General features: G+C 37.5%; 1 protein-coding gene across 4 annotated transcripts in view; it reads right to left on the reverse strand.

Annotated features, from left to right (window-relative positions):
* cltcl1 (clathrin heavy chain like 1) overlaps positions 1-27,132 on the reverse strand; it is a 38,363-nt gene that overhangs the window by 4,164 nt on the left and 7,067 nt on the right. The window contains exons 2-31 of one of the 4 annotated variants that reach the window (XM_023344058.1): positions 21,463-21,670; positions 21,106-21,108; positions 19,148-19,416; positions 16,909-17,070; positions 16,714-16,827; positions 16,452-16,625; positions 15,369-15,566; positions 14,536-14,736; positions 14,292-14,444; positions 14,035-14,157; positions 13,080-13,217; positions 11,513-11,677; positions 11,188-11,368; positions 10,526-10,689; positions 10,316-10,441; positions 10,068-10,210; positions 9,261-9,495; positions 9,048-9,170; positions 8,816-8,961; positions 8,560-8,743; positions 7,662-7,854; positions 7,423-7,580; positions 6,500-6,664; positions 5,267-5,542; positions 4,759-4,908; positions 3,833-3,964; positions 3,623-3,733; positions 3,191-3,361; positions 1,774-1,995; positions 1,479-1,505 (exon numbers count right to left, since the gene is read on the reverse strand). In XM_023344058.1, coding sequence (XP_023199826.1) covers positions 1,479-1,505; positions 1,774-1,995; positions 3,191-3,361; positions 3,623-3,733; positions 3,833-3,964; positions 4,759-4,908; positions 5,267-5,542; positions 6,500-6,664; positions 7,423-7,580; positions 7,662-7,854; positions 8,560-8,743; positions 8,816-8,961; positions 9,048-9,170; positions 9,261-9,495; positions 10,068-10,210; positions 10,316-10,441; positions 10,526-10,689; positions 11,188-11,368; positions 11,513-11,677; positions 13,080-13,217; positions 14,035-14,157; positions 14,292-14,444; positions 14,536-14,736; positions 15,369-15,566; positions 16,452-16,625; positions 16,714-16,827; positions 16,909-17,070; positions 19,148-19,416; positions 21,106-21,108; positions 21,463-21,670 — 4,815 coding nt within the window. The remainder of the gene's footprint in view (positions 1-1,478; positions 1,506-1,773; positions 1,996-3,190; positions 3,362-3,622; positions 3,734-3,832; positions 3,965-4,758; positions 4,909-5,266; positions 5,543-6,499; positions 6,665-7,422; positions 7,581-7,661; positions 7,855-8,559; positions 8,744-8,815; positions 8,962-9,047; positions 9,171-9,260; positions 9,496-10,067; positions 10,211-10,315; positions 10,442-10,525; positions 10,690-11,187; positions 11,369-11,512; positions 11,678-13,079; positions 13,218-14,034; positions 14,158-14,291; positions 14,445-14,535; positions 14,737-15,368; positions 15,567-16,451; positions 16,626-16,713; positions 16,828-16,908; positions 17,071-19,147; positions 19,417-21,105; positions 21,109-21,462; positions 21,671-27,132) is intronic. The other 3 variants (XM_023344059.1, XM_023344060.1, XM_023344061.1) reach the window with 3 other exon arrangements.

Consider the following 27,132-nt stretch of genomic DNA (forward strand, 5'->3'; position numbering starts at 1 on the left):
TGAAATGTAAAAAACATGTGAAGATCAGAGGAAGAAAGGATGATTTGAGATTAACATCAGTTCAGAAAACTAACTTTTAGGCCTAGTCCACACATAGCTGGTTATCTGGGAAAATAAATAAAAAACGTTTATGCCTTTTTGCATTAACCCACACAAAACTCCTTTTAAAATCACTAAAAAAACTCTGACAAATAAGAAATTTTTAAAAAGCCTGTATTTTTGTATTTATATGGGAAAACAAAGATGTAAGGTCCCACACTTTAGTCTGCGACAAATAATGCACCAATATCTCCACATACTTTAGATATAATTCCCAATCAACACCATCTTGTGTTTTATTAACTACATATTCTAATACGCCAATTAAATGCATTTCAGCTATGTTTAATTCTAAACAGGAAGTCTTTGTTACTTTGAAGCAATCTGATTGGCTGACATAGATTTTATCTTAGTACTACACTGCCCCCTATGGATTTGGCATGTTTAAAGCAACGCTTAGAGGTGGATTTGTACAGGTTCATGTGGATGAAAACTTTTCTGAAACCAATCCTGTGTTTACACAATTACTTTTTAAAATAATATGTTGGAGATATTTGTTTTTAAAATACCCAGCTATGTGTGTACGGGCCTTGGCGGAAGAATTGCTCTGTTTTTTTGTACTCTATCAAGTCAACATATCAAAAAACACCACTTAGCACTAGATGCAGCCCCATGACATCCAGAGTTAGAGGGTGAGAGGGTTTTTGTTAGGCCAGGACAGAATAATGTGTGGTCATGAAGAAAAATATATTCTGAACAGGCTTTAGCTCCGGGCACCATCATGAGTTGCAATTTGGAAGCAGGCTTGGGCGAGTTTCTTGAAAGAAGATATAAAAAAGTTTTGAAAAATTAAAGCACCCCTCTCCTCGACCTATTGCTGCACAGTGACAATCAGGTGGTTGATAGACGGTTCCTTCACCTTGGACTCCAACAGAAGTTGAATTATAACTTAAAGAGTGGTTAAAAAGTACAGTTTGGAAACTACAAGCGGCGTGTTTACAGACTGGTTACCTGAGCAGATAGTAAGAGTAATTAACCAGCCAACATAGTTAATTGTGTAAAGAGGAAAACAGTCAAAAAGGTCTAATATTTTGCTCACTAAGCTAGTATTTATTCAGCGTTTTTACAAAGGTTTATGCATAAATATCAAAATAATAAAATGTTTTAGTTAAATCTGCATTGACATTCAGTTTCTTGCTTTAATTCCTTTTTTATTTGTTTTATTACTCAAAGCAAGTCTGTTGTTTTCCAGCTGGTAAAATTAAAATGTGTGGATGATGAAGCGGAACAAAAGCCTGCACACTAAAACCACAGCTGTCCAGGACCGGGCTCGTTAGGTCGTGCTTAGTCTACAGTCCATGCTACGATCCTACAAGTGTTACAACATAAAAACAAACAGAACACATTTCTCGCTTAAAGAAAAAAAGAGGGCCAGAGACCATCACCTTTGCTGCAAATTCATCAACCTAGAAAAGAACCCAAACAGATGACTGAACATGTCTACAAGCAAAAAATTATAACAATTAGTTCTGCTTTCTTCGTCTCAGTGTAGCTATTCTATAGCTTTTTTAAAATCTGACTTGTCAAGGCAAGCATTTACATAAACTTTTAAGACTACTTTTTAAACTACTTTTGATGTGCAGCAATACTGTGCTGAAATGGTCTAAAAATACATAAACATCTATTTTATTGTAAGCAAAGATGATCAGTTTTTAATCTCTGCTCAGCTCTAACCTTAGTGAGGTACTCTCTCATGACTTGAATGAAGTAGGGCATGGCAAAGTCCATTATGTTGTGCCTCCAGGCCAGTTCCAGCACCACATCAGGATGGAGGAGGTCGTAGGAGGCGAACAGGCAGGCGGCAAAGCACTCCTTCCTGTCTTCCTCCAGGAACCACTGCAGCAGAGTCTCTGCCAGCTCGGCATCCTTTGACTCTGCAGCGAAGAGCATGGCATCCTGGGAAACATCAAGAGGATTTCAGTTACTTCATACTGGAGAAAGACTTTCACACAAGTCTGAAGCTTAGAGAAAGAAGCCAGCATCGCCATCTGCTGGAAGTTGAAGTCACTGCTTGTGGTCAGAGTCTCAGATAAGTAAACCTCATCACTCACTACAACAGCTACATAAACAGAAAATCTGCTGTTTCAGGAGTTGAATTTAAGACTTTTTAAGACCTTTTTAATGCCACTGACAGAAAAAAAACTGTAAATATAGTGGATGTTGGGGGAACTTGCTGAATTACAATCAAACATAGCAAAAACTGTGAAGTCGGCATTAGCCTTAGCTCTACAGCCACCATACTGCCAAGCTAAAAGTGTTTTTTCACGTAGTCTCATAAATGGTGCACAACAAGATCATTCAATCATATTTTGAAATGTAAAAACAGCATTTATTGATAACACTGGGTTACAAAATATATCTTTTATAAGTTGTCTATGTTTTTTTCTAATAAATTAGGATTTTGCATCACAAATGACATCCATTTTTCTCAATCAGGTCATGTTTTTATTCTAATTTGATTTAGAGAAATCTGATCTTCTGACTGAACTGATTACATTTTTGTGTCATTATCAGTTCATTTCCATTAATATTACTCATCCAAGAAAGGTTTCAGGAAAAAAAAAAGTTTTCTAACAGAGTGTGTTACTTAGATGTTACAAACTTGGATTTCTGTAAATTGAATAATAAACATTGATAAGGGTAAAAACATGTAAAATGAACATTACGTAAGCAAAATTATCCATCTCTTTTCTGTCCTGATGGAGTCTCTCTCCTCCTGCTCATCACTCATTAATCCTCGATTCTCAGGAAACCGATCGAAACGTGAGAACAAGTCATGCATGTTGATGCTCATGCTGCATCCATAGTTCACAAAGTTGACCTGATTGAGCAAAACCAATGATTTTTGGATTCAGCACATCAAAAGTAATCTAAAACAGTTGAAAAACCCCAGACAATTTTTGTGGCTTTTGACCAGAGTTATTTCATGGAATCAGCGGCGGGAAAACATTTCAAAGACAAAAAGTGATTCAGACAATCCAAGTCATATCAATTTTCTTTGTTTGAAAACACCGATACTGTTATTGTGACAGGATGACCAATCCATCTCCAATTTATATCTGGCAGAAATAAATGTTTTGGTTTTGTTTACCTTGTATAGCTTGTCCTTCTTGCAAAGCTCCACACTCTGCCTCCAGCGGTTGTTTCTTTTGTACAGATAAGCAGCGATACGCCTGAACTCGATCAGTTCGTGTTTCTCTAACCTCTGAGCCAAGTCGATGGTGTCAAAGTTATCGTAAGCATCGATGGAGGCTCTCAGGCTCTGCAGACAAATCAAATTTAACTCACATCGCAGAGAAAAGCAACCGGAACAAAACCCAGGGTAAAGAACTACAATATATCTTAACATAGTTTAACTAGTCAGTGGAAACGTGAATCATACAAATCAAATTTAGAAATTTCAATAATCAAATGAAAAAATAACTTTTCAACTGTGAAAGACACTGATTCAGCTTTTATGTAAATAAACTATTAATATTTAAATAATAGCGAGCTGGCAGCAGATCCAACCAAACCATCCAACCTGGTAGTCTTCCTCCTCCGTTAGCAAGTTGTTGAGCGCTTCATTGACGGCCTTATTGTTGTGATTCTGGACCGATCTCAAGTAGGGCTTGACCAACTTTAGCTGATTCATCTGGTTAAGCAGAAGCAAAATGCGTCATAACAATAAAGTGGACACAGATGAAGGAAGGGATCACGCAGCGTAAAGGTTTCCTTCTTCACACCAGGTTACCTTAGAGAAAAAGCTGACAGCTCTGTTATGATCCAACCGGGGAGACAAAATAGTCAGCAGGTCATTAATGAGCAGAGGTTTGTATTCCAGGTAGAAAGAAAGAGATTTGTAGTATAACTCCACGTTGGCGACCTGAAAGGAACAAGGAACAAATGTAAGATAACTTGGAACTGCAAAAAAAGAAATATAACATAAATGTAAAATATACAACAGCAGAAGCTGAAACTGCTGAAAAAAAAAGCTTAAGTCAAAGTGGACTGACAATCTGAAGTTAAGAGTTTGGGGTAAAGACTGAAGAAAATAGAAACAAAACTAGAAAAGTTTCAATAAAGTAGAAGATCTAGTCCACTATGATGGAAGAGCTCAAAGTTAAATATAATCACAAAATACATTTTAAATGCTTATGTTAGTTTGTTAGCATTAGCTAATGCTAATGTAGGCCAACATGCTACCAACAGCATGTTGACTAAAACTATTTTGTATTTCAGACCTAAAGAGTAACATAACAAAGCCTGAGACAGAAGCTAATAAAAGAGATTTCAGATTATAACCTTAAAATCAGGCGTATTCCTGGAACTGTGTCTGTCTTTATAAAGTCTTTGAAACGGTAGATTTAACAAAAGTTTGACAAATATGTTGGCATCTTTGTCTTAGTATCATATGTTGATACAGCAGCAAGATAAAAGCAATCCACCATTTTGCAATTTTTCACTTTTCCAATAAAAAGTCAAGGATTTTTTTGCTCCTGAAATATGTAATTATTATTTTCTTAATACAATATTATTTGAAAATCACTTTATGTAATGTTATCTATGTCTGTAGACAATATAAATATGTATATATGTCTTGCTAGAAATGCAGAAGAGGTAGAAGACTGGTTGTAAAAATTATAGAAATAAATAATTGAGTTAAAATGACGTGTTTACCTTGGCAATTATGTCTTTGAACAGGCCTTCTTTCCATGCGTCTGTTGCATGGTTCATCATAGTGATGACAGCGTTGTCGTACTCCTCGTATTTATCGTAAAGGAAAACCAGCTCTGCCCATAAATGAGATTGCTCAGCTGCACGAAGAACCTGAAACCAAAGAAAAATGGCATTTATGATGTTTAAAGTTTACTTTCTAGAAGCCAAATTAGCATCGCGTACTTGCAAGAACAATTGAAAAAACTGCTTTTTGGCAGTTGTTTACAAATGTTTATATTTATAAACAATCCTATGTCATAATAATCTTTAAAAATATTTTGATTAAAATATAAAGATGATAAAATATATCAGAACAAATTTAGTAAACCACAAAGAGGAGACGAAGGAACACCAGTTACTCAAATGGTGTTAATTAAAATCTGTTTTGCAGATAGGTAACTTTCATAAATCTGATATTTCCTCACAGAGAACACACGCACACACAGACCAAGATAGGGAGAAAACCGACCTTTGGGATGTTGACTCTTGACCAGAAGAGCTCCAGATGTTCCCTCATTTTCTGAGGTTTGAACTTGGAGTAGAGGATGGCAAGCTCTGTGAACATCCCCATGTGGGCGCGCTCCAGGCCCAGCGCCGCCTCCAGCAGAGCGATGAGCTCCTCAAAGTACCCGCGGTCCTGATAGTAGCTGATCAAGTCCTCCAGCTCGTCGGCGTGGATCACAATGTGAAGGCCGCAGATCTGCGCCAACCGGAACTCCTCGCCGTCGACGCACGCAAAGCAAACCTGTCGAGGTGAGAGAAAGGAAAGTAAATGCCAAGATTTAATTAAGGACGAAAACCCTGCGTGTGCCTTTTATTTTGTGTCTGTAGAGCTTTTCATAATTGTGTTCTGTTTTCTTCTTACTAAGCAAATTGCACTAACAAAGGAGACAGAACATAATCAGAACAGGCAGCAAATTGAAGGAAAACTTATTTGTCTGCACAACAAAATAACAGAATTACCAACAAACTTCTTTTGGGATTTTGTATTACCAGTAAAGTTATCTATTTTATCCATTTGAAAGGTTATTCTCCATTTAACAATTAAACTATAAATACCCATGTACGTATACTTTCGGAACAGGTGTGCAAACCCGACACTTTAGTTCGTCTTTAGTTGACGTTTAAAATGAAGACCTGAAGCATACTCGGTTCCAGAATATTTAGCAAAACCTAAATTTGAATTTAAGAGATAAAGAAGTGTAAAATCAAAGACATCTGCTGCGTCATGGTTTATAAACCCAAAGGAGAAAATTAAAATGAATAATAAATTTATAAATGTATTTATAAACACATACATAGATATATTTTGGCTTTAAAGGTGTCATTTTTTTCAATCCCACAATACCGTTTTATTTTTCCCTTCTTGCATTTTTAGATTTCTTAATTTCATGTTTTACAAAAAGAAAATACTTTTAAGAGCCTTAATGGATAAAATTACAAAAGTAAAAATATGCCAGACTTTATTGAAAATTTAATAGGATTTACAAATAACAGTTCTAACTCATAATTTCATAGGGATTAATAAACTGACACCTAACCTTTAAATTAAATTAAAATATTTTTACATAACTGTTAGGCCACAGACAAATTACTAAATCTGACTGTTTAACCTTTTCAGTTTCAGAAAATTAGGTATAATTAAAAAACAATGATTTTTCACTAATGGCCTGAAGAACTGAGGTATTTGTGCGTCTTTTACCTCCTTCCACGTCCGAGTGCTGTTTGCTTTCCTGGCGCTGTCCACGGCTGCCTGGTACTCCCCAAGGTGGACCAATGTAGATGCAAGTCGGGCAAAGTTGGACACGTTGTTGAACAAAAGTTTGGCCGCTTCATACATTCCCTCCTCGTAACATCTGTCTCCCACCTGAAAATGAATTATCGGATTTACAGCAGAATTATTTACATTTTGGTGGAAAAAGGTACCCTGTTAAAGTGAACCTATTATGCAAAATTCCCATTTTGTATATTTTTGTATATCCAGCCATTTTTTGGTGATAGGTTAATGTTTTTTGGTATCTGAAAAATTATCTGTTTCAAAAACTACCCCAACATAACGTCACAGATCCGCAAGCCCAGCTCGTTGCCTAGCAACCCCAACAGAGCTCTGTCCGTTACCAATCTATGTGCTGTATAATGGCTACTAGAAAAGACAAGTGTTTGAACTACTTGCTACATTCTCGTTGGCTACGCACCAGGCTCTACTTCTGCTTTTCAAAGATGAATTGTTGTATAAATGTGCATCTGTTTACAGTCATTTTCATGTGTAAGTGTAAGCTTTGAGTTAAGGAGTTTGACCAGTAGAAGCTTAGTGGGATTTAAAGCGACAAGAAGCCTTAAAACGGGTCATTCTGAAAGGAGCTCTGACAGACAGAACTAACCAAACTAATATTTTTATAAATTATAAAATCTTAGATAAACTCATTATCTAAGAATGAGTTTGTACCAAACAAATGTTATGTGTAGCCCATAAATGTATCCTAACTTGTTCAAGAAAGCATTTTAGGTTACCTTTACAGCAGTCCCATTCTGAAATCTTGGCACTTATTTTACGTTAACCCAAAACATTTAAGGTTTAAAAACGTTCTAAAGCCTTTATATGTGAAACTATTACGCTGATTTTACCTGCTGAATGTGAGCATTATTGGGCCCACTGACAAATTCTTCCAGCTCAGCCAGACGGTTCGTTTTAGCCAGAGCAAAAATCAGCTCCGTCTCTACATACGACTCTCTGGCTTTCTTACGAGCCATCTGCAGGAACTTCACCAAATCCTCCCAATTATCTGCAGCAAAGACACACACCAAGAAACTCACATGAAACACACACCAATGCAGCCAAGATATCTTATAAGATAGATGCTTACTGTTCTTGCTGGCTGCATTGACCACCTCCATGTACGCTGATGGATCCACGGCTTTGATGTAGGAGTCGATGGCCTCCTTGACGAGGTCCCTGTGCAGCTGAGCTCTGGCTAACTGACTCCACACTGCAGGCTCGTTACAGCGCTCCGCAAACTCATAGGCTCGGTCCAAGTTCCCTATGTGCTCAATCAAAACCTACAAAAATTAAATAAGGCGAGAAATGGGAGAAAACTTAGCAGTAGACATGCATCAAAAGATTGGCTATTGAAGAGAATTGAACCTACAAATAACAACACTTCAGAGAGGAAGTTATTACTAGAAGAAGGCTTAATACTAGTTATTCTCAGTATTAGTGAGGTGCTTTAAATATTAAGCCAAATGAAGAACAGAGATGTAAGAAGACATTTATAAGGACAATTCTATTTTCTAAAACATGTGAAGACACATCTGAGAGAACGCAGAGAGAGCGAAGCTTAAAATAGATAACAGGAAGGCTGAAAGGAAAACAGCAAAATGCTATGTTTCTATCCTGTTAATATTAGAGTTTAGGAAAGGATAAACACAGACAGTGCATAGGCACACTAATGATTGATATAAGATCCTACAGAGACGTTAACCATGGTGCTGTAATGGTTTTGTCTTTTTTTAACTTCTGCTCTGAATAAAGTCCTACTTACAGCATAAAATTTAGAAGAATTAAAAGTGATTCCTTTGTCTTCTTGTGACTGTTATTTACTAGGAATTAAGTCAAATCTTTGCAAAAATCAGAGATCTGCCTCAAACCTGGGAAACCTGATCAACAACATCAAATTAACTTTTGGTTTACTACGAATTTGCTGGTCCAAATAAACCAATACTCTTTCTGCAATCATGAATATCAATCTATAATCTTATTTTTACCTGAATGGCTGAGGTGTTGACATCAAACTTCTTGAAAATGGCAAACGCCTCTTCAAAGAGCTCATTGCTAATTGCGATGTTAGCGATGTCAGGAGCGTCATAGTTATCTAGCCTGTTGATGTACTCCATCACACGAGTGCGGTCAGCCTTGATAGCCGTTAAAATCAGAAGATTCTGGAGGTTTCTGGAGAAAAAATTGAAAAAGTTTAAAAGATAAGACCTGCACTGTGGATATACAAAGATGTGCCTAAAGTACCTGTGTTCACTGAAGACAGAGTTATCAAGAACAATCTTCTCCAGCAACTCAATCAGCTCGTTTGGTAGGTCTGCAGTCATAAAGGCCTTGACTGTGACCGACACCTCCTCTGGGTCCTGGGTCTCCGACAGAGCTGTCTGCACCACCTGAGAGTGGAAATAGTATAAAAATATTCATTACAAAAATGAAGAAATTTCTGTTCACAGCCGGATTGAAGTGGAATGAAACCAACCTGATCGATGAGTTGTCTTCTGAACGGGTTGTCTTCCTCCAACACTTTGGCCCAGAGCTCCGGATCTTTTCGTCGTACAAGATACCGAGCTTCACTCTTAAATAATGAATTTTCATTGCAAACCTGAGAGAAAAAATAAATAAATGTAGCAGGTAGTTAAACATGTCTGTGCATTAAAAATCTTCTACGGTCCGTGTGATGGGATCTACACACTTTGATGAGGTCCAGGTCGCACTGCCCCCTCTCATACGCCACGCAGGCCAGGTGGGGGTCTCTCTTCTCACAGTAGCGGCCGACCACGGCGCTGTCGTAGAACGGGTTCTCCTTCAGGAAGCGCTCCGGCGTGTTGTTGCTGTCAATGTAGATCTTGGCTAGTGCATTGTGGGTAGCTGGTTCCTCACATCCCTCGAGAATACGCGACTCCAGCCATGGCAACAGAAGCTTCAACCTGAAAAGGCAGCAAAAGAAACTGACTTGTGTAAAATATCTTCTCTTACTATAACAGAAAAATTCAAAAACTTGACAAAAAAGGCAAGTTTTTTATACATGGAAAGAAGGAAGGTAGCAACACAGGAACAAACAAAGTAACGACTTGTGGAAAGAAGAAATGAATGAACAAATGAAGGAAGCAATGAAAAAAGAAGGCATGAACAAATTATGGAAAGAAAGAAAGAAGGAACAATTGAAGGAAGGAAGAAATGAACAAAGAAAGGAAAGTACAAATAAACAATAAAATTCTGAAAAGAAAGAAGGAACGAACGACAGAAGGGAGGAAGAAATGAATGAATAAACAAATTACGGAAAGAAGGAAGGAAGAAACAAACCAACTTCAGAAAATCTATGGAAAGCAAGAATGAAGGAGAAGGGTTTAAATCAAGTCAGTAAAGAGTGGGGGGAAAAACAATGGAGGGAAGGTAAGAAGACAGGAAGAAACTGGGGAAAAGAAAGGATGGAACAAAGAAAAGAAACTGAATATTGCAATGACAATAACTCATGGATCCAAGCATAATCTGGGATCACCTGTTCCTCTTTTCCACCTCGTCCACCAGCTCATCGGTGGAAAACTGTCCTCTGACCACCATGATCAGGTTCTTGATGACATCCTCTGAACAGTCTACATCCAACAAACCACCGATCACCACGGGCAACCGACTGGGATTCACCTGAGAATGCAACGAGCAAATTCAAAATAAACAAGCAACATTTACAGAAAATGATTAGTTAGAAAGCCATGGTGGAAGAAATCCCAGCTTCGGTACTGATCTTACTTTCTGAACATAGATTTCGATGTATTTCTGCAGATTGTTGCGGTACAGGTAGAGGACCAGATCATGGACAAAGTCAAAGCGATCGCACACAATGATGAGGGGAAGCTGGTCTGTTAACTTCGCCTCCTGTGAACAGCAGCAAAATGAGAATAATATTCTATTATCTTATCTCTGTAGAAGAAATTACAATTAATGAAGAAGCAGTTTTACCTTTAGGAAGTTTTTAACCCTCTCTGGGTCGTAGCAGTTGCTCTCTCTACATATCCTCTCCACTTCTTTGATCTGACCCGTCTTACAAGCAGCCTGGATGTATTTAAAGTGAACGTCGGGTTCCTGGCTGAAATTCACGATCGAGCCAAGGAAGTAAAACAGACCTTAAAAGAAAAGACAGGAACATTTTTAAATCTGGTAGGAAAATAATTGTCATTTAAAGGTGACCTATTATGTTTCCTTGAACAGATTAAGGTAGGTCTCTGGGCTAAACCAAATATGTGTGTTACATTTTTGTAAGTAGATTTAACTTATGGCATAGTGAACTAAAATCTTAGAGAATATTTTAGTTCACTCTATTTTGAGTGGGCTGGGCTTTGCTGGGGTTGCTAGGTAACGGGCTGGGCTTTGCTGGGGTTGCTAGGTAACGGGGCAGTGCCTTCTGACATGTTACATTCTGAAGGTTTTTGAAACAGACAGCAAAAAACATTGATTTATTGTTAAAAAAAACAGCTGGGTGTTCTATTTAAGCGCTTGGGCTGATTTTAAAAGCAGTTGAAACCCAAATCAAAGTGTAAACAGTTAAATATGTGAATTTTGCACAATAGGTCACCTTTAATAAGTTTTTATCATTTTAAAATTAATTAAGAGAAAATGCCTACCTTCATAACTCTTGAAGGACTCGAAGAGCTCCACTAGCGCCTGAGTTCCCAGCTGCTCATGATACTTTGATGCTACCTGCACACACAGCTGCAGGTTCTGCCTGATGTTAGCCGACAACATGGCCCTCAAACACTCCAAAGAGTCGTCGACTGACAAGGAGCCGAAAAAGTTCACCAGCCACTAAACGGTAGAAAAATGAAAAAGTAAAGACATCTAAATACAGAGAAAGAGATTAAAGGCATTCTTATGCATCAAGATGATAAAAACCAAATGTCTCCCAATGGAGCTGTGTTCACAGGAATGGCTGCACTGCTATAGGCGTACCTCAGGGTTGAGCAGATGTGTGTGCACCACGGCTCGTTTGATATCGTACAGGTCGGTGTAGTGTTCGAGTGCTCTCTGCAGCAGCCCTGCCTTCTCACACAGCTGAGCGACGTGGGCCCGGTCATAGTGTGTGAACATCTGGTTCCCCAGGATTGCATCTGCTACCTGAAAATGTTCATTACACACATCAACACACACATCATATTAAGAGCAACTTTTCGCATCAAAGTGAGAATCTACAGCAGTGGATGAATGAGTTCATTACAGGGTCAAAACTTTCCACTTTATTGCTCTCTTGTTCAACCCTTTATGTTTTCCACATTATGATGCCAAACCTCTATGTTTATTCAGATCCTGGGTATTAAAGTGGCATTATTATGTATTTTCCAAGTACATTTTGTCATTTTATACCACAATCAAGTAACTTTGTTACAGCTCTTATGAAAATACTGTATATATCAAACATAAATTAAAAGAAATTTGACTTTGCAATGTAACACCTTGAAATTGGGCCTCTGTCTCTTTAAGAAGCTCCTGCTCTTTCTAACACTTCAGCAAGTCATCACAACGTTTCTCCATGATGCCATTTACAACCGTTCTTACCAGCATTGGGCTGAGAAGTAGCACGTAACATATAAAGCTCAAAAAGTTTGGTTTTACATAATGCCCTCCCTTTAAAAAGTGTTTAATTGTAAAAAGGAAGAAAAACCATATGACTTTCAAAATGAGATTGTTCTTCCAACAGGAAAATGACCCTAGACTCACCACCACATCCAGATCAAAACATTCTGATTTTTATTGGTAAAAACCATTGAGGATCCATTTATGCTTTTCCTTATAGTTTAGTTATATGCGGTTATTTTTGGGTTGTTTATTATGTGAAATCCTAAAGAAACATGTGATAGTTTGTAGTTGTAAAGTGGTGTTTATGTTAGGAGTGAACAAGTTTGGAAGAAACTATAAAATACTGTGGTTTACGGAAGGTTAAGACAGTAATTATAACTAAAACTGAACTCTAACTAGTTTTACTCTGCCAGTGTTTTTTGTTTTTATTCACCAATTAGTGTGTATACAATAAACATTACAAACTGACAAAAAGCAAGAAGGGGTATTAATATACGGAATAATTAACCAGATAATAGAACGAGTAACAGCAATAAAAATACAGTAGCCAAACATACAATAAAACAAGCAAACAAACATGGAGGTTGTGAAATGAATACATTCAAAACAAGAATAAAACAGAACATAATCAATCTGTGTCAACAAAAATGAAACTGATTAATATGTGGATTAAGACATCCTTTTTTTTTAAATTATGGCAGTTTTTTCTAATTTGAAATATTTTTCTCTTCTCTAATTGATTAACCGGCGTCACAGACATTTTTGGGAAGAAGTGGCCACTGTTGACTATATGTTCCTGAGTGAGTGTATGTCTCTGTTTATGCAATATGCTCCATATCTGCACAGTTGATATTCTTACTCTTTGTGGATACAACATCAATGGTGGCTAGGTGTAGCTATCTACTTCTCCAGTTAGGAAAAAGGAACTGGTAAAACAGCTCACCTGGGGAGCGTGTATCAGGTTCATCTCAAGCAGGCGTGTCTGTAAGTGTCCTTCAGCTGGACGGTTGTTCTTCAGAGCATCCAACAGGAAGGAAGTGCACTGCTGAATCAGGCTGCCCTCCATGAAAACATCAACAATCTACCAAAAAAAACAAAACAGCACGCACAAAAGTTAGGAATACTAGAGACTTTAAATTGTGCTGCAAAGCATCATTTCAGCTAATGTAAAAGTCAAAATGTAAAAGTAAAAGTTATTAAACACCAGCCAGATGTTTCTGCTCCTTCAATTTTCTGCTTAACTTGTAATTCAAAGCAAGAGCAAGGATGTGGCTTTAAAGGAAGGAGGGAGTCACTGACTCAGTGGATTCTTGGCATTGCTAAAACATCTGGAACAACACAGACACAGACCGACTCCCATCCAAGACACCTTTCCAGTTGATGTGCGCCATTGAATCAGACGTGATTTTCTTTTAAACTTTGCAACATAGTTTTTATGCCACATTTTTCTACACTTTAATCATCACAGCTGATGGTCCAAAGAGTAAATGCTGGGAATTTACTGCAGATATTTCAGATGGAGTTAGACCAGAAGGAAACAAAGACAGAAATAAAACATGAAAGGAACCAAGAAAAAAAGAAAAAGAAATTTAGAAAGAAAGAAGAAGAGAAACATGGAAAGAAACCTAAAATGAGACAAAGAGAACATAAAGGGTGGAGAAAAAGAAGGAAACAGAAGAAGGATGGAAAAGACAGAAGAAGTAGAGAAGGAAAGGTGGACAGAGGGAAAATTCAACGTTTTGACAATGATGTAAAGAAATATCGCTTGGCAAGACAGAAATTTTTACTTTTCTTTAGTTTTTTACCCTTTCCATATTAATCTGAACCTGGAAAATACTTTAAAAAACAATCAATAAATCACACTTTTAAGAACTGCATCGGAACGCTGCTTATGTTACCTGGTTGATGTTGGCCAGCGGCTCCTCATCTTGGACAAGCATTTGGGCAAACTGCAGTCCTTGGTCTGGGTTGACTCGCATTACGTTCCTTAACAAAAACACCCAGTCTGGGGTGTATCCCACCTACAGAGGGGCAGGAACGATGATAAATGTGAATCTGTTTACACCTTTTTCAGTACATTTATATTTAAGACCGACAAAACCAAAGATAATAATAATATATTATTAAAAGTAAAGTAAAGTGGAGATCTGATTACCTTTTTGGCATACAGCACTATCTTCTGGAACTGTCCTGTTTCTGCAAAGCACTGAATGACTTTGTTGGGGACATTTGCTCTGAGATAAACACTAAGAGCTAACGTTGGGTCCGAGGCCTTTACCAGGTCGCCCAGTTCCTCTGAACACTCCAGCTGCAGAGCACACATATTCACATTTACTAATTATGACAGTCCCATAACAGATGAGCAGAAAACTTTCAGCAGCACTCCAAAGCTGACCTACCTTGTCCTCCTTCAGCCATTTCTCCAGTAGCTGCTTGCGGCCTTGCTGCAGGACGGGCCTGCACAGCTCCAGAGACTCAAACTTGTTGAGCTGGCCCTGGTCCAAAAGAATCCCGAAGTACTGGAGCAGAGGTGAGGCTTGACCAGGTTGGGCTGGAACACTCTGGAACTTGCGTATGGTTTCTGCTGTTCGGAGGATACCCTGAGGGTCAGAATACATCACACAATGGAGGAATTACTGGAGCAGGGCAAACAGAAAATTTCTATTGATTCTTTAGACAAATTTCATGGTGGTTCAGTAAAACTCACAAGAAAACCATTTTATTCTTTGAAACTCTGAATCATTGTAGATATGACAATCTGGTAATCAAATGAACTAATTTATTCATATTGTGTTCTTAAATATAAAATGAACTCAGATTTAAGACCTTTAAGGCCATTACGAATGGAATTTAAGACTAAGATCGCCAAGGAAATGTGCGAACTAGCAATAAATTTGCACTTACCAATGAGAGATGAAAAAAAAAGCTAGCTAGCTAACAATGGTTGTTAGAGGAGAATCACAGAACGCAATGAAGATGTCTGCATGGGACTCAAACTTCTGCCAGACAGAAAAGTCCAGCAAGAAAAATAATACATTGAATATACGAGAATAAATAGACAACATTTAAGACCTGTGATTAATGTATTTAAAGTAAACTTTTTTTAAAATATGAATTTAAGACATTTTAATGCCTTAATTTTAGATCCATGATGAATCTATTTATTACCGAAGTGCACCTGGTAAGAGAAGAAAATGCAAGCGCTACACTTTAACTGCAGAGTCTGACGTACCTTGGGTGCAGATGCAGCAACCTTTGCAGCCTCTGAGTAACTTCCCTGGGCAAACAGAGTATTAAACTTTCTGCCAAAAAGCTCCTCAGCCCCAACAAGATTAGACCTCACGGCCATCCTCAGGGCGAGATCAGGGTTCTGCAGAACGTTTGTAGCATAGTTGACGATGTTTTCTTCTTCAACACACACTGACAAGACCTGTGAAGTGTAGAAAAGGCAGTCACAGTTTGTCAATAAAACTCAAGAAATTAGAAACAGAAATAAAATTAAAAGGTACATCTTTCAATCTACATTTATGTCAAGTTCATATTTTGCACATTTTTGGAGTTCAAGTTGGATCTCTACTGTCAAGTCCAATGCATAAAAAAAAACACTCAGCCAATTTTTGGCAATAAGTTTATGTTTTTTGGTGTCTGGAAAAAGAGCCGTTTCAAAAACCCACAGAATGTAACGTTACAAATCAGTGGGTACTGGCCTTCACCTAGCAACTCCAGTAAAGCCCAACCAGTTACCTAGCAACCAAACTGAAGCCCAGCCCATTACTTAGCAACCAAAAGAACTCAAGCAAGTTTGGTCAACTGGTTTTAATGTATGTGTGATACAATGGCTGCTGAAAAAGACAAGTGTTTTGTTGTGCAGTAGGCTCTGCTAATGCTTTTCAAAGATGTCTGGTTGTAAAATTGTGCATCTGCTTTCAACCATTTTCATGTGTGAGTGTAAACATTGATTTGGGGGGTGAGGCCACCAGCAGTTTATTTGGATTTAAAGTGACAAGAGTCCTAAAACAGCTTATTTTGAAAGGAGCTCAAAATATGCAGAACTGAGCAGACTAAAATCTCACTATCTAACAATGATGTTATGCCAAAAATGTAATGAAGATGCTTTGCATAGACCATAGACTTATCCCTAACCTGTTCAAAGAAGCATAACATGTCACCTTTAAGATACGTTTTAGAGGTATCTTAAAGGTAAATCTTGAAAACGTTGTAAACCCTTTGATAATTTTTTAGCAAAATAAGTAAAAATGACACTCCCTAAGTAACAGAAGCTTTGTATTAAAACACTTATCAGTTTTTTCCTCACCTGTCCCTTCTTATTAACGCCGATGATCCCCGAGGTGGCCTCATGAGGGGCCGTAACAAAGATAGTCTCTGCACTGATTCGGTTCATGTATATACACACTCCAGATTCCAGGTCGTACAGGTGAATGTAACCATATTTTGTGATCAAATATATCACACCATGCTTGTTCCCAATCTACAACAAAAGAGCAAGAAGAGATTTTAAGAATTCACTAGTCACCTAAAACTCTCAGGTGTTGAACAAGTAGCTGCCACACACTTACCTGCATAGCTACAGGGAAGTCTGTCTGGGCCTCTGGAGGGAAAAACACATCCACTGCTTTCTTAGCAAATGGCTGGTTTCCTGCAGCGGGCTGACCAACTTCAATGATGTGCAACTTTGAGGAGAAAGTTATCATGCATAAATAAAATAAGCACAGCAAGTAGGATGTAAAAGAAACTCGTTAATAAAAGTTCACCTTTCCTCCTGCCTGTGAGCGCACAGCAAAGCAGAACAACGTGGAAGGTTTGGCATTTCCCTCCACTTTGAACTCCCCAAAGGCAGCGGCGTGGCCTTCGATGGGCTGGGAGACTTTCCTGTCAACCGAGTACAGCTGCATCGCTCCGACTACGCGATTTTGCTGCAAAGAAAAAACTGAACCTCAGACTCATGGGACTGTCAAAACTCCAAGTTGTTGAGTTGTGATGCAACACAGTGCAACAAAAGTTCAGATTCGTTGTTCGGCTGTTGAGAGTTTAAGATAAGTCATTATAATTGGGAACAGTGATTACTTAAACAATGAGGACACACACAAACCGACGCACTGTTTGCAGCAGAAGGTTTGTTTATAAGAGAAAAACAGAAAAGTGTTTTTTTTTCCACTGTGTGACTAAACTGTTTTCCAGTATTTTCCTCCCTCAGTTTAATTTCTCTTCATTAGAGCATTCTGAGAAGCTTTTATGTGCACAGCTTAGGTGAAAGCAGAGCTTCCTGTTCAATAACAGTGAAACCCCTCAGGTGTCTTTCATTAAGTCTAGCTGACAAACCATTGGACTTTTCAGGGGAGAAAAATGCTTCTGCAGGGATTGAAAAGTTATCCTAACTCATTCTCTTATCCAGTAAATATCTAAGGAATTACTTTACTTCCCTTGACTAAAAACTAATCACTTACTTAATGTCATCTTCTATTTTATTAGGAAAGTGTAATTGGAGTGCATACTTTGGACAGTTGTGGCCTGTTATTCAAGGGAGGAAAAACAAACCATTTCCCAACTGAGGTGTAAATTTTACTCAGATCCTCAAGCTATTAAATTTCATCCTGGACAATCTAATCATATCTGAGCAAATCAAATTTTGAATGTTCAACCCAAAAAAAAGTTTTGTTGTCTGAACTCAGTCAGAGGGAAAACCTGAATCCTCTTGAGTAGCAGAGTCTTAACTTGCTGCAGTGAACATATGTGGATATACAGCTCTGAAAAAAATGTAAGAGCCCACTGCACTGAGCCCCACTGAAAACCTCCTGGTTATTCCACCAAATATTGATTTCTGAACTCTTCCCGAGTTAAAACATTAGTATTGCTGTTTCTAAATTAACATAAACTTGTTTTCTTTGCATTATTTGAGGTCTGAAAGATCTGCATTTTCTTCATTATTTTGGCCATTTCTCATTTTATGCAAATAGATATAAAAATTTTTGATTGAAATTTCAGAAACATGTCAGTAGTTCATAGAATAAAATAATGTTAATTTTACTCAAACATATACCTACAAAAAGTAACATCGGAGAATCTGATCATTTAAAGTGGTCTCTTATTTTTTTCCAGAGCTGTATATTATTTGGAAAACACATCAAGACTTAATAAGGTGTGCCTTAGTGCTACACCCAGTTACATTTATCAAATCCATAGCAATCTTTGTTCAATAACAACAACTAATATGAAAATTAATGACTGCTTATGGCAGTAACGTTTTAAAAAGTATATATACAGGTGAATGTAACCATATTAACCTGTATATAGGTGATTATATACACCTATATATATTATACACCAGCATTCAAACTATTAAACAGTTTGAATGCTGTTTAATATGTTAAGACATTATACATCGTTCCTAAATAGAACTACAGTGTTAAACAAATTTTAACTGATAAAGATAACCTGAGTAATATTATTCACTGTTCTATTAACCATTTATCTTTAACAGTTTTTTCTACCTTTAGCATTTATGTACAATGATTCACCTCAACTAAAACTTCTCAAAAAAATTAGAAAAATGTGAATAAAATTTTCACCATATCAGCAGAATCAAAGTATATCAAACTGATTAAAAATCTAAGACATGGCTTTTTATGCAACTCTGATGTAGATGCTTTCTACAGAAAGATTCTCGTGTATATCACTGTAAAATCTAACAAAACCTGAGAATCTGATGCTCTGCCTCCTCATTAAAACTGTAAAATAAGGAGAAAACAGCAGAATCGTCTCCTCCAAGTGTTAACACCCAAAACGTGTCCTTGGAGCAGCGTGTTAAAGCTTTGTCTGTGGGTGTGAAATTACAAGCTCAGACTGGACAGAAGGCCAAGCAGGAGACGCAGAAATATGGGAAAGTTTTTCGCTCTGATTTTTTTTTTTTTTTTTTCAATAGTGCTGCAGACCAGAGATGTAAAAGGTAATTATGACTCGAGGGGAGACGTGCTGAGGGGTGTGAGCTCGTACCTGTGCAGAAATCCCGATCAGCAGTAACCACTTCTGTTGCTCGTCAGTTCTGTAGTGGATGATCTGACAACCCGCCAGACTGGCGTGCCGATCGAACACTTTGGTCGGTTGGGAATCCCCCTCCATGCTCCAGTGGTAGACCGCCGTGTCGGTCACCAAGGCAACAGTGTTCACAGATATCCACTTCCAGAACATGACCTCCTCCGTGGTGGTGTGAGCCTTCATCTTACTCTTCATCTCGATGTTGAAGATCTGCAGGGTTTTGGCAGCTGTGAGGATGCATGGAAACACAGAAATCAGACAAACTTAAGATGCAATGATGGGTTTTTTTTTGTTGTTTGCAGATTATTTCTCTATTTTAATGCTCAATGACATGTTCACCTCTCATAAGACAGACATTTTCTAGCATAAAGAAAAAAAAAACCTAAATCTAAACTTGAATTTGAGTACATTTATTCAGTCAGTGAAAATCCTGTTTAAAAATTGTTTATATTATCTGATATTATCAGCAGTCACTTTCAACTAAATACAACCAAAACAGTTAATGAATGTATACTTTACTTTTTTTTCTGAAGAGACCTTGGGAACTTTAGCTATCCACAATAAAATATGAAGTAACACAGAGACCCGTTTCTTTTAGTCTTCAAAAACCAGGCTAGACGAGGAACCATATGGACCATGAGTGTAAAAATTAGCGTATTTTCACACCTGATAGTCCAGAAAAAACAGAAACTGGTTCGTTTTCACAGTGCACAATTAAACAAGCCAAACCATTTGAAAAATCTGTTCCCCTCCTCACCTGTGGTGGCACTGCAGCACTTTTGAAAGAACCAATGAAGGACATGACATGAAAACCTCTGAAGAAGACATGACCGCACAAAACTCAGAATGTCGTTTTAATTCCTTCTTTTAAAAATGCTTTAGAGTCAAACAAAATATTTATCACATAAAAAAATCTATAAAAAGTAATAGCTTGTGCACACATCAATTATGTTCAGGACATTTATTCACAGAAATCTCAGTTTAATTAATGACTATCAGTGTTTTGATTTAAATTGAAGAGCATAAGAGTGATGCCAGGACTTGGAGAGATTTAATCTCTATATATGTACGTTTAAACTTTATGAAATGTAATATGTTTGAGTTCTGCCATACCTTCAGGATTTTATATGCTCATTGAACGAATGTACTCAAATAAAAGTTTGCATTTTTCAGCGTGAACGTACACTATTACAGTACAGGATAGATTTATTTTAAGGTTTTTTGCACATCTTTAAGCAGATTTCCCAGCAAATTGTCAATCTGTAATAATATGAATACCACAAAGTGTTGTGAAAGCCGTCAAAGCCTCACTTTGTGCACCCAGCTGACATTTGCACCTAAAATCAACTGGCCTCCAACTACAGAAAGCAGATGGCAGCTTTGAGAAAGGTCATAATGGCTCGCAGTAACCGAGTCATAGCATTGCTTCTGAGCTCCAGAATAGACTGGTTAGCTCCATATGCGACCAGTAACAACCTTCATCAGCCATTAAAACTCTCAACATAAACAGGTGACGTAAAGCATGAGGTTGGTGAATACTGGCTCTGTTGTGCAAACAACCATCAGCACAGACAGGCTTTATGATAAGCTAATGGGTTGTCTAATTAACAACAATGATATGGCTACTGGCTCACGCAGGCGTGCAATGACCCACGCAGGGCTTCAATGCTTTTTACTCTAATATGCGATGATTTCAATGAGACACACACACAGCCATGCCAACGCATGTTGTTCTCATAAAAGAAGTGCATCTGCCAGCAGGTTAGATTAGAACATAGGTTTGGATTATTTTGCAGCTGCAGAGGGGTGAAAATACCTGGGCATAGTTGTTAGAGACACTTTTATGAGAGAGAGACATGGCTACTGTATCATCACAACAGGGTGCCAGACAGGCAGACACACAGAAAGCAACTCACCGTCTGAGAAATTACAGAAAGCAAGGGAGAAAAAGCAGAATGTCAATCAGGTAAGAGTGAAAGGACGACGTTAAGGAGGGCCAAACGGGGGCGAGTTATTCCCAGAGCAACGGGGGAGGAAGGAGAGAAAAGGCATTACAGGCAAATCATCCTGATCAGCACTTTCATTTGTGCTTTACGGGTTGTATTCACTAACAGATAATCAATATGACGAACCAATTAGGAACATTGAGAAAACAGATTTGAGTGCTTTTGGCCAGCATTCATCATTGCATGACTCTTTTCTACTACAATTAATTGTACTGGAGACAGAAATAACTTATGCAACACAATGTACAACGAATTTCCCCGTCTCACCTTTTAGCGCGATAACCTTGCTTGCAGGGTTCATAATGGCGCTGTCAGCGGAGATCGGCCTCCTGATTGGGTTGTTGGGGTCGGACAGGTCAACGATCACCACCTGGTTCTGCTCGCCCACTTTCTCCCGGATGCAGATGAACTTGTCTGACTCCATGGTCAGGTAGCTGAAGCCGATGTTAGCTGGGTTCACACCCAGGTTCTGCAACTGGAAATAAATTTTTTTTTAAAAAACAATACAAAAGAATAAAAACACCAGCTTGAACATCAAGTAGATGGTTTTAAGTCAATAAAGAATTAAAAGGGATGCTTTGTAAATTAAGTCAGTAAAACAAACGCCGCACACGCATACAGTATTGCACAAAATATCTTTAGGTTCTTTTCTTTTTATTTTACCATTTGTCAATCATATAGTTATATTATAAAATAAAACTATATTGTATTGTTTGCAGGTTATTAACATCTGCCATGTTCCTGATGTCCAAGCAGAATCGGAGGCCCAAAACAAATCTGTGCAACTCCTTGGCCAGTAAGGTCTGTCTACATGCCTGCATTCAGTCTCCATGGTAACCAGTTGTTTCACCATCCAATCACTTTAGAGGGAGTCCCACAACTTCCAATCCCACCCATACTTGAAATGTAACAATTTCATAAATACCGGAAATGTAAGAATTTCCGGTATGGGTGCAGAATATCAAGAAAATATGTAATTGTGATGCTATTGCTGAAGATTGCAAAAATGTTAATTAACACATTTTCTTGACTCTTCTTTACTATTGCTCAATAAATGTAAAATATAAATTAGGTGTATTAAGAATGCAAAAAGGAAAGTTAAACTGCCAAGACAAATTTTCCAACATGCAGACACTTGAAATTTAATATTTTGCTAACTATAATGTCCAAGCAGGCATTGAAGATTGTGATAATCTGAGGATGATGATGACTCAATAGATTGTGCATATCTAATTTCTAACTCTCTTGACATTTTAACTACCGACACTGATTTTCTAGTCTAATACCTACAACAAATAGGGGAAAAATATGCGGAACATTGTTTTATGGTGCAAGTAGAATCTTTAGTTGAATCTAAAAAATTCAGGGACTACAAGATTACGCATTAAAATAACTTTCATCCTGATTTTTATTTAATCCAAATAACTTTGCAGTACATCCTGTTGGTTGATGTGCTTATAGAGCAAAAATGGTAAAAGTTCTTAAATTTTGATGCATTTAATGAATGTGATACGAGAAAAAAAAACATATTTTCACCAATCAGACTTGATTATGGGAATAATTTTGATTTCCGGACCACTGATTGGTGCGTATCTAATTATTGCCTCAGTTTTCAACTCAGATATACACTAAAGCATCAAGATACAGGTTTTTTGACAAAGCAACCACTTTTGGGTTTCGGATAGAAACAAAGTCTTTAAACTATATTATCTCTCCTTTTATATCATTATAGAGAAGAAACAGAGATTATTCAATATTGTCCAATAAAACATTAACTCAACTGATATACAGTACAGACCAAAAGTTTGGACACATCTTTCTAATTCAATGGGTTTTCTTTATTTTCATGACTATTTATAAGACAATAAATCCCACTTATTAACCTGACAGGGCACACCTATGAAGTGAAAACCATTTCAGGTGACTACCCCTTGAAGCTCATCAATAAAATGCGGAGTGTGTGTAAAGCCGTAATCACAGCAAAAGGCTGCTACTTTGAAGAAACTAGAATATAAGGGGTATTTTCAGTTGTTTTCCACTTTTTTGTTTAGTGCATATTTTCACATGTTATTCATAGTTTTGATGCCTTCAGTGTGAATCTACAATGTCAATAGTCATGAAAATAAAGGAAACTCATTGAATTAAAAGTGTGTCCAAACTTTTGGTCTGTACTGTACATGAAATAATTAGTACGTGTTCAGGTGGTTATTTTAAAGTCGTCTCATCCAAACATGTTAAATAAGCAGGACAGACATTTGCATTTAATTTTACAAACAATGTTTGAACTAAAAGTTACTCAAGAAAACTTCTTTAAAGAATCTGGAGGGGGAAAAAGTCCCTGGGAAAATGTACATGCCAGCAGCTGATCTTTGCTTTGCTGGGGTAACCCAGTGAGAGCCACAACAAAATATAGTTTTGATAAAAATAGCACCAGGTCTGCTCCAGTCCTCTAGCTATTATCTCAAAGGGTGTTTTCCCAGACAGGGGTCATAGAGAGCCAACAAACAACCACAGAAACCTCTGATAAAACTAAAGGCTTTCTTTAAAACACCTATTTCAGCTCTTTTAACACTAAAATGGTGTAAAATATTAGCATAAGTTAAAACGTAAATCCCTCCAGCTGCACCCAGACTATTTGTCTGAGCAGAGAGAGCGGAGCAGAACAGGCATTCTCCGTCTGATGACTGAACTCACTGCATTATGCAGTCTGAAGCAAGCAGAAAGGAATCTTTACACTCATCACAAGGACCGCACTATCTCCCAGTTGGCTGGAGCAGCAGGACAACAAATCATTTGAAGCCATTTAAGTCGGGTCTTCAGCAAAACAGGAAGAAAGAGGCAATCATGAATCAGGGTTGTAAACCGGGGTGCGCCCGTTTAAGTCCGCTTTTAAAGAATTTTTTTCCAATCCAGGAAATTATCATTTGCTTGATTAAATTCATGCTTTATGTTAAAAATTGGATGTTTTACCCATTTGTAGATAGCTTCAAAATTCTGAGCAAAAACACAACTTTAAACTTTTTTCCTATATATTTTTGAATCCACTCTCTTCACCTGACATTACAGTTATTTAGCCTTTATCTAAAGCATGCAAAAATCAATGAATCTAACAGGGAAATATAAACTATACCACCTTTAGTCCTTTTGTTACTCTGTCATGATTCTTTTTTCCCAATAAATATGCTGGATGTGTCAGATTTGTACACCCACGAGTCTTAAAACTCTCCCGAGATGTTCCACAAACATCCGAGAAGCTTCCATGAAATTTTGAAGCCAGCTCTCTAAACTACCCAAATATCACTCTGGGAAAGAGTTTCCCACTGAATGCATGACAATAAAACAGAGCTGGAAACCTCCCTTGGTTACAGACTGCTTCATTCTGAATAGGAATGCACAATATTAAAAGCATGTGGTGGCAGTATTTTGGTAAATACCACAATAACAGTATTTTGAATGCCCAAATTTCTTTGTACTCTTTAGCATTTAAAGCATTGCACTTGTATCAAGTGTTGGATTCAGCCTGAAATTTCCACTGGCATGCATTCTAAATAAGGATGGGCATTTAGTGCATCATTTGTCAAATCTTATAAGAATTTTTGATTTATCTTTGTCATGATAAATTCTACAATATGGACAGTTTGGTTTTAAAAAAACCAAACTGTCCATATTGTCTGGATTGTTAGTTTTACTATTTTCTATACCATTTGTGTAATGAGAGCATCAATGCATACTCAATTTTTTAAAAAATATGATTAAATGCAGCATAGTGATACAAATCACACTTCTTTATCTGACTGATATTGCAAATGGAAATGTTTTGTTTCTCAAGAGCAGCATTTGTGGTTTTGGGGTTATGATTGCTGTGCCATGCAGTCATATAAAAACAATAGGAACAAATAGTTCTTGTTACTTTTATTGTCTTATTGTTACAATTGTACTACAAATTTTTGTGAATCAGTACTTTGTAATACTATTACTGTGCACACTGCTCCAACACATAAACAACCTAATCATACTCAGCAGCTCTTTGCACAGATTTTGTCTATTTTTCCACAGATATTTTCTCACTATTACTATCAACATTATTGTTTTTTCTAACATCAGCATCCATGTGCTTCTATCTGATTAACATTTTGCAACTGGTACACTGAATTCACACTGAGAAACAAATAAAGAGTTATTGTTTTGTCGTCTATCAGGATTTTCTAGAAGATTGCTCTGCAGGACAATGTGCAAATGCAGCTGTGGATTTGGCAAAAGCCTTTAGAATAGATAGAATAGAATAGAATTACTTTATTCATCCCAGCAGGGAAATTATTTTGCAGTTACAGCAGCATAGAGACAAGACACACAACAACCACCACTGAGTAGCAATTGTAGACAAAATAAAAATAAAATATAACATGCTGTCAATATAAAAAGCAGCTTAGAGCAGTCCTTGCAAAGATTCAAAAAATGCAGATACAGTATGTATATGTAAATATATGTACAGCAAGTGTGCCACAGTGCAGTTGTGCAAAATTACAAAATTTACTGAGAGTGATGTGTGGCTGCAGGGACGAGTGTGGAACCAAACTCCCAGGATGTCCTCATATCAAGTCAGGTCAAATTTATCTGCGTATCTGCGTCAACACCTAGACAGTTCAAAGTGTGCTACATTATTTTAAAAAAACCTAACACAGTAACCAATTATGAGATGAGCAACAAACATTGCATTTTTGTCAAATGCCATTTAGCTCTTCAAGGAAATAATATAAACATCAAATATATTGATCAATATCTTGATCAATGTTCCAGTAATTATGAATCAAAGGCAGCTCTAAAAATGTGAAATTTCAGCCTTGATTTAAAGAAATGTGAGTTTCAGCATCATTACAGTTTTCTGGAAGTTTGTTTTGAAGCATAAAACCAAATGTTGAAAATTTAAGGAATAAAAACAACTGATTCTGTCATATCACTAAAAAAGAAGAAATATCAACTTCAGAATGTAGAAAAAAAACAGAGGAAAGCTACGTTGGGTTTATTTTTGATATTTGTTACATGGTGGGAAATAAAACAAAAAAGAAAAGTGTTGTGATTGTTTAAATTAATGTTAAGAAGCATCAGCAAAAAAGTGTTGTGATAATCATTTTTACTAGTTTCCTGAACGTTACAAGAACGCACAACATACAAGAGTCTTGAAAAAGGCCACAGAGAAGACCTGAGGGCGATCAGAGCCATATGCTGCCTCTCCTGTAAGGACTGCCAAAATTATCCAAGGGTGCAGAAGGGAAGAAGCACAACAAAGATGGTAGGGGGCAAGATAAAGATGAGAATGTGAGGAAGAGCTGAAGAAAACGTTTAGAATCGAGATAACGTCCAAACAAGGCAGTGTGGAAGCGAGAAACAAAACACTCGGCTGAGAAGTTGACCTGTTCGGAGCGGTAACACACTCCTTTGGCATTTTACAGTTCAGGGTGGGGCAACTGACTCACTGGACTTTTTGGCAGAAGATTCCAGGCTAAAAATCACACTGCAGCTCTAACCTACCACAGCCCCATAAATTACCTCCATCGATTCCTCACACATGACTGCACATTATCTTTCTGTAAAAGGTGGGGTTAAATATCACAAAAATGGCACTAATGCCGCTGCAGCTTGGGTGGTATGTGGTGAGTCAAAGACTGGCTGGAAGTGTTGCATCAGCAGATCAAGTGAGGAACGATGCAAAAACACTTCAGTGTTTCACATTTTTCCATGACAAATTGTTGCAAAAGTCTAGCCGGTAGCTAATCGGTAAAGAAGATAAGCTAAAGTAAAAACTTCCCCTGACCAATTAAAAGTTTTCTCTCTTTAAAGTCGCAGGCGGTATTGGCATCTTTCGTCTGATCTCCTTGGATGTTCAGGCACTTTTCAAATTCACATTGCATTGTGATAGTAGCTTTTTAAAAATAGAAG

This window comes from Xiphophorus maculatus, chromosome 12, assembly GCF_002775205.1.
Source record: "Xiphophorus maculatus strain JP 163 A chromosome 12, X_maculatus-5.0-male, whole genome shotgun sequence".
NCBI classification, from domain to species: domain Eukaryota; kingdom Metazoa; phylum Chordata; class Actinopteri; order Cyprinodontiformes; family Poeciliidae; genus Xiphophorus; species Xiphophorus maculatus.